We start from the raw sequence: 20,387 nt of genomic DNA, 5'->3' as shown, positions 1-20,387 counted from the left end.
TATGGCATGGAAGGAGAACTATTTCCAAGTTCCATTATCACACGTACTTAAGGGCATCTTTGAACCCAGTAGCTGGAGCTGACTTTGAACTTCTTATCCTCCTGCCTTCCTCATCTCCCAAATGGTGGGATTACAAGTGTGGGTCACCAAGTGAGGGCTGAATTCTGTTTTTATTAACTCCGTAGAAGTGGAGGGAGCTCGGCCACAACTAGGATGCTTTCCTCCGCAGGGCTGGGAAGTAGTAGGGCCTCCGGGTTCCCTGAGCGGTCGATGTGACAGTCAACCAGGAGGTGGCGCCACGGAACAGACTGCGGCGACGCAGATAGGTCTCTCTAGCCGAGAGAACGGAACCAGAGAGACGGCGAAAGGAAGCCGAGGTGGCGCTCAGTCTGGCCTCCCTGGAGGCTGATGTGGTGGTTTTGCCCGTCCGTGGGCGCCCTTACCGGACTCTGTAAGCCAGGCTGGCGGCGGATGGAATCGAGGACTCGCGCGGAGGCAGGATGCTTCCAGCTGGCGAGATAGGCAGGGTGTCGGCAGCCCCGGTGAGGTGTCCCTGGAAACCCGGGGAAGGGACACTGGGGACCCTGTGAGGTGGCACAGACTAGGGGGATGATCCCCGCTAAGTTAGCCTGGGAGCCTGTGAAGGTGGTTCCCCCGGGGAAGTAGTCACAGTGGAGTGTTCCAGGAAGATGACCATTTTGAGAGTTGGCGGGAAGGTGGACTCAGTGTCCCGGCAGGGTAATTGGGAGCCTGGCGAGGTGGTCCAGATTTCTGGGAAAGTGGCAGTGGTGGCGTTAGGGAGGTGGTCAGAAGTACCCCTGGGATACGCGCTTAGGACCTCTCCTCCAGTAGGTGACCTTTTGGAGCCCTGTGTGCACTCCACTTGAATCTAACTTGTTCGCCACACCCGTTTTTCTGCCAGTGCTGCCCCGAAAGCGGTGACCAAATGAAGAACACAGAGGAGAAACGTAAGCAGGCTTCAAACCCTTAGTTCTTTTTGCCTGGCTGTCCTTCCCAGCACACTCTTTCAGGCTCTGCAAAAAGAGGTTTCTTAGCCTGTTATCTTTTAAATGAAGTATTTTTTTTCTGTACAATGTGTAAATAGTAATAAATACTAGTTATCTTTGCACATGGACTTTTGTCTCTCTAAGATTGTAAGATGTGGAGAGAGCACTCTTGAGACTCCTACCTAGTGTCCTGTCCAGTATGACTTTACTGGGGCCTGTCATTTTAATGACACAGCAGCCTGATATCAGGTATTTGGAGGGAGTGATGTGGGTCACTGTTGCTGGGCTCAAGAAAGAGGTTAGATAATTGCTTGATACTTTTACTTTCAGTAAATTTGTAATTAAAATTTACTTCAGGTAGAACACAACTTAGGTCCTGGATCTTGGTCCGGATAGGGGATAAGGAAAAGATCTGGTACCTCATTTCCTACCTAGGACAAGGAAACGTCAGAGATGTGGATATTTATCCTTTTACTTTAATGACATAAGCATGGCAGGTTATTAGAAATCCAGTACTCTTCAGGGGCTGGCTTTGTCCCTCATGCCTCTGTTTCCCAGGTGTCATATTCCCCGTCTCTTCAGAACCTTTTTTCCTTTTTTTTTTTTTTAAGAGGAAGCAAAAGAGCATGCAATAACTTTTTTAGTGTGCTAAGAGTTCAGTTCAGTTCAGTGACTTGACAAGCAGACTGAGGGTGCCCATGTCACCATGTCCTAGGAGGAAGTTCTGACCTTGCTATTGGCTACTGTTCAGCCCCCTGCCCCTTTTTCTTGGATCTGGAAAGATGGCTTGTTGCTTCAGAGTGCTTGCTGCTTTTACAGAGTACCTTGTTCAGTTCCCAGAACGCAGGTGGCAGCTTAGTCTTTAGTTTCAGGAGTTTAAATCCCCTGTTCTCGCCTTTTAGGGCTCAGGGAAGCAAACATATGTGTACATCAGTTAAATGAACAAATCCTTTTAAAAAAGCAGAAATTGTCTGGGAAGTATTTATTACAGTGGCAGAGTTCTTGCCTAGCACTTTGGCAGCCGTGGATTTGAACTTAGGCACCGCCACACAAACAAACAAACAAACAAACAGAAAATGGGCTTAGGTGTTAAGAGAATTCACTGCTCTTCCAGCTGGGTTCCATTCCCAGCACCCACAGGGTGGCTAACAACTACTTATAACTATAGTTCTAGGGGATCCAATGCCTGCTTCTGGCCTGTGTCTGGCCTCTATGTTCATTGGATGAATGTGGTACACAGTCATACATGAAGTCAAAACACCTGTATACATGAAAATAAAATCTCTGAAAGCTGCCGGGCAGTGGTAGCACACTGCTTTAATTCCAGCACTCAGGAAGTAGAGGCGGGTGGAGTTCGAGGTCATCCTGATCTAAGAAGTGAATTCCAGGACAGCCAGAACCGCTACACAGAGAAACCCTGTCTTGAAAAATCCCACTCAGATGCCTTGACATAACTGATCTGTCATTTTAGAATGTCAGGTACAAATTATTGCATTAAGGACTTTGTTGTTGTGTAGCCAGCGACTCAATCATCTGCTGTGCAATGCTGAATGCTCTTTATAAGAAATAAAAGGAGCCAGGTGTCCTGGCTCATGTCTGAAATTCCATTTCTTAGGAGACTGAGGCAGGAGGATTGTCATGATTTGGAGACCAGTCTAGGTCACAGATTTAGAGCCTATCTTTTTGTTTTTAGATCTTTATTTTTTTTAGATTTGTGAAGTATAATTAAGCCTAGACTCCTTTTTAAAATTTAAATTGATTTGTTTTTAATTTTTATGGTGTCTTGCTTGCATGTATGTCTGTGCACCATCTGCTTCTCTGGTGCCAGAAGAAGCCAGAAGAGGACTTCAGATCCCTGGGAACTGAAGTTAAGATGGTTCTGAGCTGTCGTGTGGGTGCTGGGAATCAAACCCTGGTCTTCTGCAAAAACAACAATAGTTATTCTCCAGCCCATAGATCCTACCTTAAGAAACCAAAATAAAACCAAGTATGGTGCATGCCTGTAATCCTAGCACCCAAGAGGTGGAGACAGAAGGATTAGAAATTGAAAGTCAGTGATCCTTGACTAGATGAGCAAATTTGAGACCAGCTCAGGATATCTGAGAGCTTTCTCAAAAGCAAATAAACATAAATAGATAATAAAAAAAATCCTTATTTATAATTTTGAAGGAGATGTGCTTAAGAATATAGTATGCCATATTTAAATATGGTTGTAATTTTTGTTGTTTAAAGTGAAGGTTAAATTGACCACCGAGGAAACAGAAACCTACTTCTGTCAAATATACCCCGTACAACTCATTTGTTATATTTATGAGAAGTTCTCAAGAAGATATTAAGCAGTCAGAACATGATTGCAGTTGGATGTGTCTTATGTATCCCAGGCTGGTTTTAAACTTGCTATGTCGCTGTGGATGCCTCTGAACTGCCCATCTTCCTCCCCCCACTTCTCCAGTACAGGTGTGTGCCATCACATTCGGTATCACTTTACCAATTGAATCTCATCCCTAGCCACAGATAATTATATTTTAATGTATTAGTTATTATTGTGGCTAACATATGTCAAATATTAAAGTTGAGATACAGAAAAAAATAGCTGTTCATAAGAGAATAAAAATAGTTTTGAATTAAAAGCCAGGAAATACGATTTTAGTCTCATTTTCAACCTTTATAGACTGGGGCATACATTATTACTTATTTATAGTTTGGAAGTTGAGACTTAGCCTTGTTTTATTTCTCTTATCAGTGATTTCTTGCTTCTCATTTGCTGCAAATGATCTGATCCTCCTTTTGTATAAATACAATTTTTTATTGCATTTTATTTAGTGTGTGTGTGTGTGTGTACACATAGGCACGTGTGTGCTACCGTGTTTGTGTGGTGATCAGAGGACAGCTTGTGAGAGTTGGCTGTCTTCTACCACGTACGTCCTGGGCATCAAACTTAGGACATCAAGTTATTATTGTTTTTTTGTAGGGGTTCGAGACACAGTTCACTATATAGTTCAACCTGGCCTTGAATTTGTATTTGTTCTCCTTCAGCCCCTGGAGTGCTAGCCTCCGGTAGAATGAACCACCTTGGTCTGGTATATTCTGTTACTCTATACATAAATATTTGAACAGTATCTGATACACATTTTTCATTTAGGCATATCTTCATTTAGATATGATAGAGTGCTTGCTTAGCACGCTCAGAGCTCTAGGTTCAGTACCCAGAACTGCATAATACTGTGTAGTGGGGCACCTATAATTTCAGCAAAGACTTGGAATGTGGAGTCAGGAGGATCAGACATTCATTTCTAGCTGTATAGAGAGTTCAAGGCCTGCCGGGCTACAGAAACCCTATCTCAAAAACAAAAACTCTAAACCAAAATATGCACGCACACACACACACACAACAATTTTTTTTAAAGAGCTGATGCAGCTTATGCTTTTGTAATTCCTGTAACACAGTGATGTGAGTAGTTGCTTTTCCTTTCTGTAGGTGACATGAACATTGCAGCTCTTGTTGGAAGCGAACAACCCATGCAAGGTAGAGGTGACGATGAGCTTCCCCTGAACGTGTCTGCATTCATAGAAAAGGAAGTGGGAAGTGACCTGAACTCTTTAAAGAAACTTGGCAAACTCATAGAACAGATGACAGAAAATAAAATGAAGTTACAAGAACAGGTAAGTATTAACCTCAGGGAAGTTATAGTAACTGCATTCATTGAAACAATGTGACAGTCTCATGCGTGCTGCATACCATGCCTTTGAAGATGTAGATCGTGATGGAGAGCAACTTAACTGATAGGCTTTAATGTCTCCTGCTACAAATTTTATAAATGAAGTAAAAGAGTTCCTACTGATGGGTATTTTTGAAAACAGAATGTTAGCTAACAATTTATATCATTTTCATTTTATACCTTCTAGAACAGGTTTATTAATAATTCAGAATGTACAAAAATGGTTAAACAGTGTCATTCCAAGTTTTTATAAATGCACACAGAGGAAGGAAGCATGTGTAATGTACGGTGGTTGCTGGGTGTGCTGGCAGCACATGATAGCCTCAGCACTTAGAGAGAGGAGGCAAGTGTATCAGGAGTTCAAGGCCAACCTCAGCTATGTAATGATTATAGATCATTCTGGATTCCACGAAAAATAGCAAAACACTGAAAGAGTTTTTAACGATGTTTGTTTGTGAGTGTTGATTGAAAGGTGATTTTCCTCATGCATTTATGTATTATTGAGGTTTCATTTTACTATGGACATAGTACTTTATTTTTAAAAACCCAATGAAAATAATCTTAAACTAGGTAAGTCTTCATAGTTGTAGTACTCTGTCAAAGAGGAAAGATTTTATAATATAAGAAATTAGTTAGGTTAAGCAAACTCTGAATATGCGGGTGTGGCGTGGCTTTATTTTCTCCCAACCCCGTGAACTGAGTGAGGCTTCCACAGTTTCCTGCTTTCCTGTCACAGCTACGACTCATCTATGTGTGGTCGGATCAGCTTTCCCATTCCTTCAGAGTTATGCTGACTCATTCAAGGAGCTTTCCTATCACAGCTACGACTCATCTTTATGTGTGGTCGGATCAGCTTTCCCATTCCTTCAGAGTTATGCTGACTCATTCAAGGAGCTTTCCTATCACAGCTACGACTCATCTTCATGTGTGGTCGGATCAGCTTTTCCATTCCTTCAGAGTTATGCTGAGTCATTCGAGGATGGCCCAGTTTGTGGCCTGCTTCCATGACTATCTTCAGCCTTACCTTACAGATTCTGAATTTTCCCCAAGAGACTACCCTATGTGGCTGTTCTGCCATTTCGTTTTCTCTAATAGAAAATTGAAACACCCACCATGATTATTAATTTAACACTTTATTTGTTATTATTTTTACCTTTCAGAGGTAAACTAATTTTTTGTTTACCACTAAAGGATTCTAGGTGAGCATTTAATAAGTTGTGTTGCAGAGAATGGCCTTGAACTTTTGACCTTCCTCCTTCCACTTCTGGAGTACTAGGATTTTCAATGCACACCACTGCGTTGTGTTCCCAGGGATCAAACTCAGGGTTTCATGCATACTAGGCAAGCACTCTCCTGAGCAGGAACTCAAGTCAGGAACCTGGAGACAGGAACTGATGCAGAAACCATGGAACCTCTTCATGGGTTGCAGAAATCACACTTGGGTGATCAACCTTACTACTAGCTGCTACCTCGGGTCTTTAAAAATATATCATTAATGTTCTTAGTGTATGCCTTTTTAGGGTTTCTATTGCTATGAAGAGACACCATGAACATGGTAACTCTTATAAAGGAAAGCATTTAATTGGGTCTGGCTTACAGTTTCAGAGGTAGTTCATTATCATCATGACGGGACATGGTGGCTTACTGGAGAAGGAGCTGAGAAGTTCTCCATCTTGATCTGCAGGTAGTAGAAGCAGCTATGTATAGCTTGAGCGTATAAGACCTCAGAACCCATACATTCCTCCATTAAGTGACATACTTCCTCCATTAAGGCCACTCCCTATGGGCTAAGCATTCAAACATGATTCTGTGGGGGCCATACCTACTCACACCACCACAGTGTATAAATAGGTTTCATTATGACATTTTCATACATATATATCATTGTACTTTGCATATATTCTCTGATCCTGGTTCTCTCCTTACCTCATTTCTTCTGTCAATGATATTGTGCCTGCCCTACATAGGCCTTCCAGCAGGAGCTAATACTAATGCAGCCTTACACCCTAGCTTTTTCCTAGCACCTTGACAACCAGTGGTCTTAACTTGCTCTTGGAATCCGATCCTTTGCTTCACTACCAGTCCTGTCTTTTCAGTAGATAAACATAGGTCTTCCTACCCCCCCCCAAAAAAAAGCCAAAAACAAAACTATTCCCTTCATTTTTTAGTAGGCATTTATTCATTCATTTGGCTCAGGGTTTTTAAAAAGTCTTTATTATCAATCTCCATTTTCTAGTTTGCCGTTAACTCTTTTACCTTGTGATCAAGCTTGATTACCACAGATATTTTTGCTGAAGTCTATTGCTAACCCTGAAACTGTTCTCCTCTGTCTCTCATCTGTGACCGATAGCACAGCCCTCTATTTATCACTCAGGTCTCGATTTTTAGTTCTGTGATAAAACACAGTGACCAAAAAAAAAAAAAAAAAAAAAAACAACTTGTGGAGGAAAGAGATATTTTTGGCTTACACTTCCATGTCATGGTCTATCATTGAGGGAAGTCAAAGCAAGAACTCAAGACAGGAACTAGTACAGAGACCATGGGAAAACAATGCTTATTGGCTTGCTTTTCATGGCTTGCTCAGCTTGTTTTTTTGTATAACTAAGGACTACCTGACCAGGGCTGGCTCTACCTTTAGTGTGCTGTGATCTTCCACATCAATCATTAATCAAGAACATGCCCACAGACCACCCTAAAAGCCTATGTTTTGGAAGCATTTTCTCAGCAGAAGTTCCATCTTTTCAGTGACTCTCTATCTTGTGTCAGTTTGACAAAAACCCAACCAGCTCAGGTCTGTAGCCTAGGAGTCTGATGCTTCCCCTCCCTCGGTTAATAGACAACCTCCAGTTATCTGAGTTCCCTTGTTACTTTCCTATTCCTGCTTTCCACTGTGAATTTCCTTCATTTAAAACATCTAGTGGACTCTTACTGTTGTACAGTATGTTCTCCCGTTAGCTGTGATCTGGTCTTTCCCTCCTGCCCAGGCTGATCTCTAGGTGATTTTTGTGCATGCTCAGGTTTCAGGAGTGCTACATTAGTGTTTCTACGAGCTCCTGGTGTGTTGTTAACAAGGCATCGCTCTAGCACTGGCTAACCTGGAACTCACAAGATTCCATCTGCCTGTAACTCCCAAGTGCTGGGGCTAAAGGTGAAGCTACGCCCACTTTGTTTTATTGCACTTTTTTGTATGATTATGTGTCTCTTTCATACTTAAGGGCAGATGTTGTATCTTGTTCTATTGCTAGTGTAGTGCTGGGTTGAGAGTGTTAATCAGGGCTGATTAAGTTGAAATGCTATGAAATTCTGTGTGGTACTGGGTGTGGTCACATGGCTTTGACCTGTAACCCCAGAACTCATAAGATGGAAGGGGAATTCCCAGAAATTCAGGGCCAGCCAGGTAGATATGAGACTATCTCAAAATAAAATATTAGTCATCAAAACCTTGCTTTTTGATGTCTAATATTGGTTTATGTTTCTCATATATGATAAAAAAAACATTTTAAAACTGTTTATTTTTTTTGAAACTTTATAGGTGTAGCTTCTTTTTTTATTTTTATTTTTTTGAAAAAATTTCCGCCTCCTCCCCGCCTCCCATTTCCCTCCCCCTCCCCCTTTTTCCCCCCCCCCCCCCCCCCCCCCCCCCCCCCCCCCCCCCCCCCCCCCCCCCCCCCCCCCCCCCCCCCCCCCCCCCCCCCCTCCCCCCCCCCCCCTCCCCCCCCCCTCCCACCCCTCCCCCCCTCCCCCCCCCCCTCTCCCCTCCCCCCACTCCATTCCTCCCCCCCCAAAAGTTAATGTTTAAATGGCATACCAAAAATAAAAATGTTTCATCACGGCAAAAAAATAAATAAAAATAAAACCTGTTTATTTTAATTACATGATTGGGGTTGGGTTATATGCATAAGTGCAGGTGCCCCCGTAGCCAGAGGCTTCACTCCATTGTGGGTTCTGGGCAAAGAACTTGTGTTCTCTGGAGGAGAAATATATACAGTTAACTACTGAGCCATCTCTTCTGACCCCTATAAAAATATCCCTTAATAAATTTCATTTCTAAAGACGTTATCTAAATATCTTTTTATCAAATCAGTAAGTCTCATCCGAGGCTTCAGCAAAATACAGGGACCCAGCTGTATTTTGGGTTTTTTTGTTTGTTTGCTGTGAGACAGGGCTTTATGTAACTCAGGCTGGCCTCATACTCCTATGTAGCTGAGACTGACATAGAAATCCTGATCCTCCTGCCTCGTTCTCCCAAGTGTTGAGGTTGGAGGTATGTGCTACCTTGCTTAGTTTAAAAGATTTTTCCCTCTGTGGTACTGAGAATTTAACCCAGTCTTACACATACTAGGTAGGTGCTCTACTTGAGGAGGCATATTCCCAACTGTGTTATGAATATAGCTTGGATCACAACTTCATTTATTTTATGAAGGAAAATATCTTAGTGAAGCAAGAAACTTCTGGCTGTATGCTTTCAAAGTGTTCCAGATATTTGCATGGGAGCCGTGTGTTGGGAGGTCTCTCATAGATAGCATTTACACTTTGGGTTGATTGCTATAGGATGAAGAAATTGAGCCTTGTTATTTTGTTTGTGTGTGTGTGTGTGTGTGTGTGTGTGTGTGTGTGTATGTGGCATATGTTTCCATGAGTGTGCAAATGTCAGGTCAGTGTCAAGTGTCTATCTCTATCACTGTCCACATATTTTTTTGAGGTAGGGTCCCTTTACTGATTCAGCTAGATGGTCTGGGGCAGAGTTCTACCTGTCTCTGTTCTCCTAGAGTGAGGATTACAGACACAGGACTGTGCCTGGTTTTTACCTTTCCAGCCCCTTTTCTTTTTCTTTCTTTTATTTTTTTTTAAACATACTATCTTTTTTCAGTTTACATACCAATCCCCATTCCCACTCCCTTCCTCCTCCCATTCCCTTCACTTTAGTCCCCCCACAACCCTATCCAGTCCTCAGAGAGAGTAGGGCACATTGCTTTGAGGAAGGTCCAGGGCCCTCCCTACTATATTTAGGCTGAGCAAGGATCCATCCAAAGAGAATAGGTTCCCAAAAAACCAGTACAAGCAGTAGGGATAAATCCTAGTGCCATTGCCAGTGACCCTGCAGTCTGCTCCAGCCATACAATTGTCACCCGCATTCAGAGGCTCTAGTTTATTCATATGCTGTCTGGCTGGATGGAGTTGGTGAGCTCCCATTAGCTCAGGTAGACTGTTTCAGTGGGTGTCCCCATCATGGTCTTGACCTCTTTGCTCATATTCTCACTCCTCTCACTCTTCAACTGGACTTTGGGAGCTCAGCCCAGTGCTCTGCTGCAGGTCTCTGCCTCTGTTTCTATCAGTTGATTGATGAAGGTTCTATGGTGACATTTAAGATAGTAATCAATCTGACTACAGGTCAGTTTGGGTACCCTCTCCATTATTGCTTAGGGTCTTTGCTGGGATCATCCTTGTGGATTCCTGGAAATTTCTCTATAGCCAGGTTTCTTGCTATTCCCATAATGGCTCCCACACTCAAAATATCTCTTTTTTTTCTCTACTATACCGTTCCCTCAAGTTCTCTTCCCCCTCCCTTTCTTCCCTTCTCCTCTTCCACCCTCCCTTCTCCCCCCACAACCATTCTCCCAATTTTGTCAGGAGATCTTGTCTATCTATTTTGCCTTCCCAGGGGGGAATCTATATATGTTTTTCTTAGGGTTCACCTTGTTACTTAGCTTCTCTAGGGTCATGAACTATAACTATAAGCTCGTTATCCTTTGCTTTACAGCTAGTATCCATGTTCATCTTTCTGGGTCTGTCTGGGTTACCTCACCCAGGATGGTTTTACTGAAGGTATTTATCAGCTGTAGAAGTGCCCTGGTAAAGTTTTTGGGGGTCACTTATGTATACTATCACATCATCTGAAAATAGCAAAAATTTGACTTCTCCCTTTCCAATTTGAATCCTCTTGATCTCTTTTTGTTGTCTTAGTGCACTAGTCAGAACTTCAAGAACTATGTTGAATAGATATGGAGAGAGTGGACAGCTTTGCCTTGTTCCTAATTCTAGTGGGATCACTGAGTTTCTCACCATTTAATTTGATGGTGGCTGTCGGCTTGCTGTATGTTGCTTTTATTATGTTTAGATATGTTCCTTGTATTCCTGATCTCTCCAAGACCTTTATCATGAAGGGGTCAAATGCTTTTCCGTTTCTAATGAGATGACCATGTGTTTTTCTTCTTCCAGTTTGTTTATATGGTAGATTACATTGATAGATTTTCGTATGTCGAACCGTCCCTGCATCTGTGGGATAAAGCCAACTTGATCATGGTGGATGATTTTTTTTGATGTGTCTTTTGATTCGGTTTGCCAGTATTTTATTGAGTATTTTTGCATCTATGTTCATGAGTGAGATTGGTCTGTAATTGTCTTTCTTGGTTGAGTCTTTTTGTGGTTTTAGTATCAAGGTAACTGTAGCCTCATAAAAAGAGTTTGTTAATGTTCGTTCTGTTTCTATTATGTGGAACACTTTGAGGAGTATAGGTATTAGCTATTCTTTGAAGTTCTGGTAGACTTCTGCACTGAAACCATCCGGCCCTGGCCTTTTTTCAGAGTTTTTTTTTTTTCTTTTGAAGATTTATTTATTATGTGTACAGAGTTCTGCTTGCATTTATGCCTGCAGGTCAGAAGATGGTATGAGAACTCATTACAGATGGTTGTGAGCCACCATGTGGCTGCTGGTAATTGAACTCAGGACCTCTGGAAAAGCAGCCAGTGCTTGTAACCACTGAGCCATCTCTCCAGTCCTCTTTTGATATAGTCTTATGTAGGCTAGGGTGGCCTAGAACTTAATAAATAGCCCAGGCTGACCTTGAATTCCTGATTGTTCGACTTCTACCTCCCAAGTGCCAGCACACCTAACCAAACCTTTTGTTTAAAGGGTTTTTATGTTTTGTTTTTAAGACAAACTCTCATTACATAACTGTGGCTATCCTGAAACTCACGCATAGCCTCAAACTTACAAGGTTCTCTTGCACCTACCTTTTGAGTGTTGAGATTAAAGATTTATGCCACTGTGCCCAGCTAGCTTGAAATTTTTAATAGAAAACTTTCAGTTCTTTTGGAACATGATTTTGGAAAAGACTAAACTAACAAAATTTTACCTCATTGCTAATATTTTTGTGTGCTGTTAGGTACTTGCAATTTCGTCAGAAATCCCTAAAAGAATTCAAAGTGCTTTAAAAGATGCAGAAGTATCCAGACACGTTCTTAGTCAGTTTCTGGAGCAGGAAACTCCTCTCTTCAGCTCCATCACCAGCCATTTGCTGACTGCACAGCCCTGGATGGACGACCTCAGTGCCATGATCAGCCAGATAGAAGAGATCGAGCAGCATCTCACGTACCTTAAGTGGGTTTCCCAGATCGAAGAGCTAAGGTAGGTGGGCATTATTCTCATAATTATTGCTTCCTTTGAGCCTCTGTCTCAGAGAGTGTGTGTATGCTGTTAAATAATCGAGTTAATTAAAGATTATAATTTTTACTAGTTGTTAGGAAAATGGCATTATGGTAATGAGTGCTCTGCTCTGTTGTGAATGAACATAAACTTTTCAGGGAGTACTCTAAATTAGTTAAAAATTCAAGGCTACGCATGCCTTTAATCCCTGTACTTGGGAGGTGAGGCAGGTGGATCTCTGTGAGTTCCTGTCTGGTCTACAGAGTGAGTTCTAGGACAGTCAAGACTACACAGAGAAACCCTGCCTTGAAAAACCAAAAATATTAAAAAGTTAAAAAAAAATTTAAGGCTCAAGCAATTGTGTTTTGAACACATGGTCAAAACTACTGTTTCTTTTCTTTCTTTTCTTATCACTGTATGCATATGGTGCACATAATATACATGCAGGCAAAGCACTCGTAAACATAAAATAAGAATAAATAAATAATTGGCTGTGTGGTGGTATTTTATACCTTTAATTCCAACACTTAGGAGGCAGAGGCAGGCAGATCTCTGTAAATTCGAGGCCAGTCTGGTCCATAGTGTGAGTTTGAGGACAGCCAAGGCTGCACAAATCCTGTCTTGAAAAACCAAAAATATCAATCAATCAATCAATCAATCAACCAATCCTGTTTCGAAAAACCAAAATAATAAGTAAAGGAATGAGTAAATGAACGAGTGAATGAATACATAAATAAATGCTTAAAAAAGATCTGTGAGCCTAACATATAATCCCCACCTTGGGACTGAAGCAGGAAGATTGCTGCATGTTTTGGGTCAGCTTTGTTTACATAGTGACTTCCAGAAACCCAGGATATTTACTGAGACCTGATTTCCAAAACAACAGCAAGCAAAAATAACTACATAATTTGGCCAATGTGATGGTTCAAACGTGACATTTTAGTTTTGGGGAGGCCAAGGCAGAAGGATAGCAAGTTCACTTCAAGAGCAGCTTAGGGCTTCATGGCCAGACCTTGCCTAAAAACAGACAAATACGCACCATCAAACAATGCACTATTATTAGATGAATAATAAAGTGAAATACCTATGAATAGGGAAAAATAAGAAAGTTATTTTGATAAAAAGAGAAATAAAGTTCACATCTGTTTTGTGAACACTACAGGTTGATTATATCCGGTCAGAGCAACGTTTCTGCCTAAATGGGGAGATTATTCTGCTTCACAGTATGGTCTCCACCCCTTCCAAATTATACATTGGTTGTTTTCGTTTATTTTATTTTTATTATTATTATTGTTTTTTTGAGACAGGTTTCTCTGGGTAGCTTTTGTGCCTGTAGACCAGGTTGGCCTCCAACTCATAGAGATCTGTCTACCTCTGCTTCTCGAGTGCTGGCTTGAAAGGCATGCACCACCACCACCTGATGCTTTTTATTTTTAAGACAGAGCCTTACTATTTAATCCTGACTTCTTGGAACTTACTATGTAGACCAGGCTTCTGCTTTGTCTTACAGTGATAACATTCAGCAATACCTGATGACCAATAATGTGCCAGAGGCAGCCTCTATCCTGGTCGCCATGACAGAAGTTGACATCAAGCTTCAGGAGTCATCTTGTACTCATCTTCTTAGTTTCGTGAGAGCGACAGTTAAATTCTGGCATAAAATTCTCAAGGACAAGCTTACCAGGTAGGTAATCTCGTGGTGATTGTTCTCCGATGGATATTTGGTAATTTAATGGCATCATATGAAATAATGTTTCTTTTCTGTTACAGTGATTTTGAGGAAATTTTAGCACAGCTTCATTGGCCATTCATCACACACACCCAGTCTCAGACTGTTGGCATAAGCCGGCCTGCTGGTGCGCCTGAGGTGTATTGTACCCTGGAGACCCTGTTTTGTCAACTGTTGAAACTTCAAGCCTCGTATCTTTGTTGGAGTGGAAAACTTGATAAAACTTCTTCCTGTAGTAGATTTGTGGCTAGTGATTAAAACATTCTAGGCAAGTGATCGAGAGGTAGAGTATTAAGGAGACAGTGGAATTATCTCCAGTACCAGGGGAACATTTTCAGAGTGTCCATAAGCCAAATCGAGGGTCCTGGGTTAGACTTGATATGCTTGTTGGAGAATATATATTTTCTTTGGAAAATGAATTTTCTGGGGGTGGGAGGGCTGTAAAAAAAGAGTTCTGAGATCAACAACTGTCTTAGCCAGTGTTCTTTTGCCGTGAAGAGACACCATGACCACAGGAAGTCTTATAAAGGAAAACCTTTAGCTGGGTCTGACTTAGTTTCAGAGGTGTAGTCCATTGTTGTCATGGCGGGAAACATGGTGCTGGAGAAGGAGCTGAGACAGCAGGAAGAGAGAGACACTGGGCCTATCCTGAGCGGTTGAAACCCCAAAAGCCCACCCCTAGTGACACACTTCCCCCAAGGCCACAGCTATTCCAATAAGGCCACACACCTAATCCCTGTCAAATTGTGTCCCTTCCTAATGACCAAACATTTAAATATTTGAGCCTGTGTTGGCCATTCTTATTCAAACCACCACAGTAACTGGTCAATGTTGGCATTACAGGTCTTTTAGAACAATAAAACAAATAGGCAATAGGAAAAAAAAACCTTAGAAAGTATTAATCAACCAAAACAAAAAAAGAAAAAGAAAAAAAAAAGAAAGTATTAATCAAATGATTGTGTAAGTTGATTTTCTTACCATTGATTGATTCTAAAAACCTTTTATATTTTCATTTATTTTTTATTTTGTGAGTATAAATGTTTTTCCAGTATCTGTGTATCATGTGCATGCCTTGTGCCTGTTGAAGTCAGAAGAGTACATCAGATGCCCTGATGCTATAGTTAAGGATGTTTGTGAGTAATGATGTGGGTGCTGGGAATCCAGCCTGGATTCTCTGCAAGAGCAACAAGTGTCCTCCCTCCCTCCCTCCCTCCCTCCCTCCCTCCCCCCCCCCCCCCCCCCCTCTTTGGTTTTCCAAGACGGGGTTTCTCTGTAGCTTTGGAGCCTGTCCTGGAACTAGCTCTGTAGATCAGGCTGTCCTTGAACTCACAGAGATCCTCCTGCCACTTCTTCCCGAGTGCTGGGATTAAAGGCATGCACCATCACTGCCTGGCTGCAACAAGTGTTCTTAACCATGGGGTCATGTCTTCAGTCCCATAAACCTTTTTAGGTTTAAATTCAATATAAAGTTAGATTTTTCATTACTTGTATTAAACCTTTTGCTAAGTATTAATATTTGATGGAAATTTTTTTTGTGTGTATGTATGTGTGTACACTTAGGTGTATATATGTGATTTTGATTCTTTTTCCTTGACTTGACTGTGCCAGAGATGAATTATTAACTGAGCCAAAACAACTACCAGAAAAATATTCTCTTCCTGCATGCCCTTCTGTGATCCTGCCCATCCAGATCATGCTGACTCCCCTTCAGAAGAGATTCAGGTACCATTTCAGAGGAAGCCGGCAGACGAACGTCATCAGCAAGGTGTGCTTCTCTATTTCCTCTTTTCTTTTCTTTTTGAGATGATCCGAGAAGAACCCCAGACTGGCCCCAAACCGAGCTCCCTCTGCATCTGCCTCCTGAGTACTGGGATTACATGTATGTGTCACGATATCCCTTTGCCGTGTTTTCATTAAATGTTACCTGTGCCAGGGTGTTTAAGTTAAAAACTGGTCTCTATACATGTTTCTGTTTTCCCTAAAAGGCTAAATACCTGCTTCATGACTGCCCTTTGTAGCCTTCACACGTTGTCAGAATTGCTGCTCTCTTTGGAACATTGACCAATTTCTCACATTTACATTTGGGCAAGCAGACTTTACAACCAGATCTATGCCCAGTCTTTATAGACCGCTCCTGTAGATGCATAGAGTAAATAACTGTGAGTTCCACAAGATAGTGCATTGGCTGGTGAATAGTCAGGCCAGTGCCAAAGTGACTCATAGCTGCAGAAGAGACATCATGGCAGTAAGTGATGGAATAATTTAAAGGAAATTGTTAGCAGCATTTGAACTGAGGGACCACATCAGTGTATCCTGTTGGTGCTTTTCTGTAATTATAATCTACAAGGATGAGGGCACTGTCTTGTTTATTCTCGATGTTTGCTGCAGCCAATGCAGCGCATGGGGCAGGGTTCCAGGTATTTACATGTCATATGAATGAACTTAGTGTTTGTACTTTATGGGTTTCCTTTTTGGATAGAGTGTTGTTGGAATAGCAGAATAATTTAGTGCTCAGTAGTAAATGAGGCAAAACATAAACCGAACATGTAGAAAGGCAATAATATAATTTGATGTAAGAGAATTTTGAGTTGTGTTGGCTTAGTTTAAAAGTGTGATCCTAATGAAGTTAGTGCTTTGTCACTAGACCTAAAATGAGACAATCCTTGAGGTTAGATGCTGCCCTTATTTGTATGCCCAACCTTTAGAACACCATAGGCAGTATCAGCATTTGTTTTCTCAGTGCTGGGGACTGAACTCAGGGCCTTGCACATGCTAGGCAAGTGTTCTATCCCTGAGTTATACCCCCAGCTTAGTATACGTTTTTGAGTTCTTGTCTAGAAAAACTTGAAATGTTTGCAAAATCCTTTCTAAAGACAATTTAAAGTGCTTTCTGTGGGGCTGGTGAGGTGGCCTAGTGGATGAAGCCATACATACCTCCAAGCCTGGCAGCTGGAGATTGATCCCCAGGACCCACACTGTGGCAAGAGAGACCTGACTACTAAGGTTGTCTTCTGAGAGCCACTGTACACTGTGTCTCTGTGTACCCCCATACACACACGTGCAAATGTGCATATCTACACAGAGGAAAAATGTAATATAAATTTTAAATTCTTGGTACATTTTAAGTCTTGGATATATTTTTAATGTAGACCAGCTGACTTTCCCCCTTTATGTTTTGAAAAGAGAAAGCTGAAGAACATCATGTTTAAAATTTATCTGGGGATGTAGCTCATTCTAAGTATTTAGCATGCTTGCCTAGCTCACATGAAGACCTAGGTTTGCTCCCCAGCACCACATAAACCACATGAAATCCTCAAACTAGGGAGGTAGAGCAGAAGATCAGAAGTTCATCATCCTCAGAGTTTGAGTCTAGCATAAGCTGTATGAGATCCTATCCCCAAAAACTTTTTTTGAAATGCTATTTCAACAAACAGTTTCAAAGATATTAGTTGTTTATAGTACCTCATCATGCTAGGTTTGGAGGGCTGTAAAATAAACCAGCACTTTATTTCTTTCTCCTGTGTAGGTCAGAGGAGCGGCCTGTGCGAGTTGGCTCTTGCCCTCTACCACGTCAGGTTGCTAGGTTTGCTCGCAGGCCCCTTCATTCACAGAGCTGTTTGTGTGCGCTGGGCGGATGTTTGTTTCTCAGTGTATTTGGCTCTCTTTTCTTCATTCTTGTTGTCATTATGCCCTCCTCCTCTTTTCTGTGGCATTGGGGGTTGAAACCAAGGCTTTTTACATCTAAGTGAATGTTACACTACCAAGCTATATGTAGCTCCAATGTGGTATTTTAAATTTGTGAGTTTACTGATTTAAGCCACATTATTGGAATTTGTTGAGTATATTGGGAAACATTTGATTATGAAGTCTTTTGTGAGTTTGAAGTGCAGGGTAAGAATTATTGTCTTATGTATAGGATTTTTTTAAAACTAATTTTGTGTCTGTTTACAATTAAATGCACTTAATTAGAATTTTTATAACTAAAGAGTAAATAAAGAATAGAAACCATTTCTTTTCCCTTAGCCTGAATGGTACTTGACTCAGGTACTCATATGGATTGGAAACCATGCTCACTTTCTGGATGAGAAGATTCAGCCAATATTGGATAAAGCAGGCTCTGTAGTAAATGCCAGGGTAAGAGGCTAAGGCCTGTGCATTTCGGCTTCATTAGAGTTGTTCACGTACCTGACGGACATGATCCCTCATACCTGTCTGTTTCTTTCAGCTCGAGTTTTCCTGGGGCCTTGTGATGCTCGTCCTTGAGAAGCTGGCTTCCGACATACCTTGCCTGCTCTATGATGACAATCTCTTCTGCCATTTGGTGGATGAGGTGTTGTTGTTTGAGAGGGAGCTGCACAGCGTCCATGGCTACCCTAGCACTTTGGCCAGTTGCATGCATATTCTGTCAGAGGAAACCTGTTTTCAGAGATGGTTGACTGTGGAGAGAAAATGTAAGTGCTCATGTGGCCATTGCGTTGGGAGGGCTGTCTCAGTTGTTTTGTTTGTTTGTTTGTTTGCTTCCTTTTTGTTTTATTTTTAGGCAGGGTCTCACTATACAACTTTGGCTGGCCTACAACTCTCTATGTAGACCAAGTTGGCCTCAAACTCATTGAGATCTTTTGCCTCCTAAGTGTTAGGATTAAAGGCATGTACCACCATGTACCACCACTGTCTGGCAATCTGTCTGTTTTTGGTGTGTAAATTTTTTTTTTTTTCTTTCTCTTTCAGCTCTGAGCGGGAACTATAGGAGCCTGTTTTCCTGGGCAGGATCTATTGAATTACCTTCAAAGACAATCTTCTTTTCTTTTCATGAATCCTCAGGGTTTTTTTTTTTCTTTTCTCTTGGAATTATAGTCTGCCTGTTAAAATATTGAGTCAGTAGAGGATATTGCTGTTTTATAGATTTTTGGCATATGCTGTTTCTGTACTATTTCTACCTTTTGTTGATTGTTTTTGGATGTACCACATCTAGACAGCATAACTATTTTGAGGATTTGAGAGGAGGGAGAATAAGGTATTTTATTTAACTCTAAAGTAGAACATTTTAAATATAGTGCAATTAGTTAGAGATTGCAAATTTATTTTGTATGAAAAAAATAATTGTTGCCGGGCGATGGTGGCGCATGCCTTTAATCGCAGCACTTGGGAGGCAGAGACAGGTGGATCTCTGTGAGTTCGAGACCAGCCTGGTCTACAGAGTTAGTTCCAGGACAGGCTCCAAAGCCACAGAGAAACCCTGTCTTGAAAAACAAAACAAACAAACAAAAAAAAAAAACAAAAAATAATTGCTAAAAAGTATAAGTTGATAATTTAAGGATGACTATAACTCCTTGACATGGTCTTTCTTTCTTCCTCTTAGTTGCTCTTCAAAAAATGGACTCGATGCTTTCATCAGAGGCTGCTTGGGTATCTCAATATAAAGACATCACTGATGTGGATGAAATGAAGGTTCCAGACTGTGCGGAAGTTTTTATGACTTTACTTTTGGTTATAACTGGTAATTATTGGTCTTTTAATGTATAATATTAGTTTAAAATTAAGTTTTTAAGCTGTGTATGGGGACACACACTTGTAATCCCATCTTGGGAGTTAGAGGCAGGGCAGGAAGACCAAGAGTTCAAGGCCAGTCCCAGCTACAAAGCAAGTTTGAGGTCAGCCAACAAAAACAAAACAAACCAAGGAGCAAACAAACAACAAAACTAACTATAGTAAGTTTGAGGCTTGAGAGGTAGCTAAGCAGATAAGGATCTTGCTGCTCTTGGTAAGCTACCAGTTTGTAACCTGCTGTAACCTCCTCAGACACCAGGTGTGTGTGGTGCATATGTATACATGCAGGCACACATTCATAAACATAAAAGTGCTAAGTCTTTAAAGTAGTACATTTTACCAGGAGGTAGTGGTGCGGGGAGGGGGGGTGTGGGGGTGTGGGGGTGGGGGGGGATCTCTGAGTTCAAGGTCAGCCTGATCTATAGAATAAGTTCCAGGATAGCCAGGGCTACACAGAGAAACCTTGTCTCCAAAAACCAAAAACCAAAACCAAATAAACCAAGTAGTACGTTTCACGCGGATTTTTTTTTTTTTTTTTTGTCGTTGTGGTTTGGTAAATAAGGGATCACGGTATAGTAACTTCATGTTTTTTCTATTCTAGTAAAAACCTAGGACATTAGTCTCATGTTTGGTTTTATAATAATTTAGGACTGAGCCAGGTGTGGTAGCATTCACTTTATATCCCAGCATTATGGAAGAACAGTCTAGAGGATTTGTGACTTTGAGACCATTCTGGTTTATGAATTCCAGTTTACCCCAGATATATACTGAGATGCTGTCTCAAAATAATGAAATAACAGTAAATGTTAATAATAATATTAATAGTAGCAATAATCAGGCCATTTGAGATGCTATCTCAAAATAATGATAACAACAGCATAATAACTTAGGATGTAAACATTGGTATACATATGAAGGGAAAAAGTCTTGAATAAGGCTGGGCAGTGGTGGTTCATGCC

The 20,387-nt window shown here is 41.3% G+C and overlaps 1 protein-coding gene across 5 annotated transcripts in view; it reads left to right on the top strand.

The window, feature by feature from the left end:
• The first annotated feature begins 365 nt into the window (after nt 1-365).
• Nucleotides 366-20,387, top strand: part of Rint1 (RAD50 interactor 1) — a 36,429-nt gene continuing 16,407 nt past the window's right edge. For 2 of the 5 annotated variants that reach the window (XM_050132875.1, XM_050132879.1), the window contains exons 1-10: nt 366-542; nt 923-968; nt 4,486-4,670; nt 11,893-12,134; nt 13,663-13,836; nt 13,923-14,072; nt 15,490-15,646; nt 17,905-18,015; nt 18,107-18,332; nt 19,241-19,378. In XM_050132875.1, coding sequence (XP_049988832.1) covers nt 501-542; nt 923-968; nt 4,486-4,670; nt 11,893-12,134; nt 13,663-13,836; nt 13,923-14,072; nt 15,490-15,646; nt 17,905-18,015; nt 18,107-18,332; nt 19,241-19,378 — 1,471 coding nt within the window. In that variant the 5' untranslated portion in view covers nt 366-500. Of the gene's footprint in view, nt 543-852; nt 969-3,388; nt 3,465-4,485; nt 4,671-11,892; nt 12,135-13,662; nt 13,837-13,922; nt 14,073-15,489; nt 15,647-17,904; nt 18,016-18,106; nt 18,333-19,240; nt 19,379-20,387 lie in introns of those variants that run through there. The other 3 variants (XM_050132877.1, XM_050132876.1, XM_050132878.1) reach the window with 3 other exon arrangements.

The sequence above is a fragment of the Alexandromys fortis genome, unplaced genomic scaffold (genome assembly GCF_014885135.2).
Source record: "Alexandromys fortis isolate MF-2015 unplaced genomic scaffold, M_Fortis_MF-2015_v1.1 scaffold_462, whole genome shotgun sequence".
In the NCBI taxonomy this organism is placed as follows: domain Eukaryota; kingdom Metazoa; phylum Chordata; class Mammalia; order Rodentia; family Cricetidae; genus Alexandromys; species Alexandromys fortis.
The sequence above is the reverse complement of the archived record's forward strand: the minus strand, read 5'-3'. Positions and strand labels throughout refer to the sequence as shown.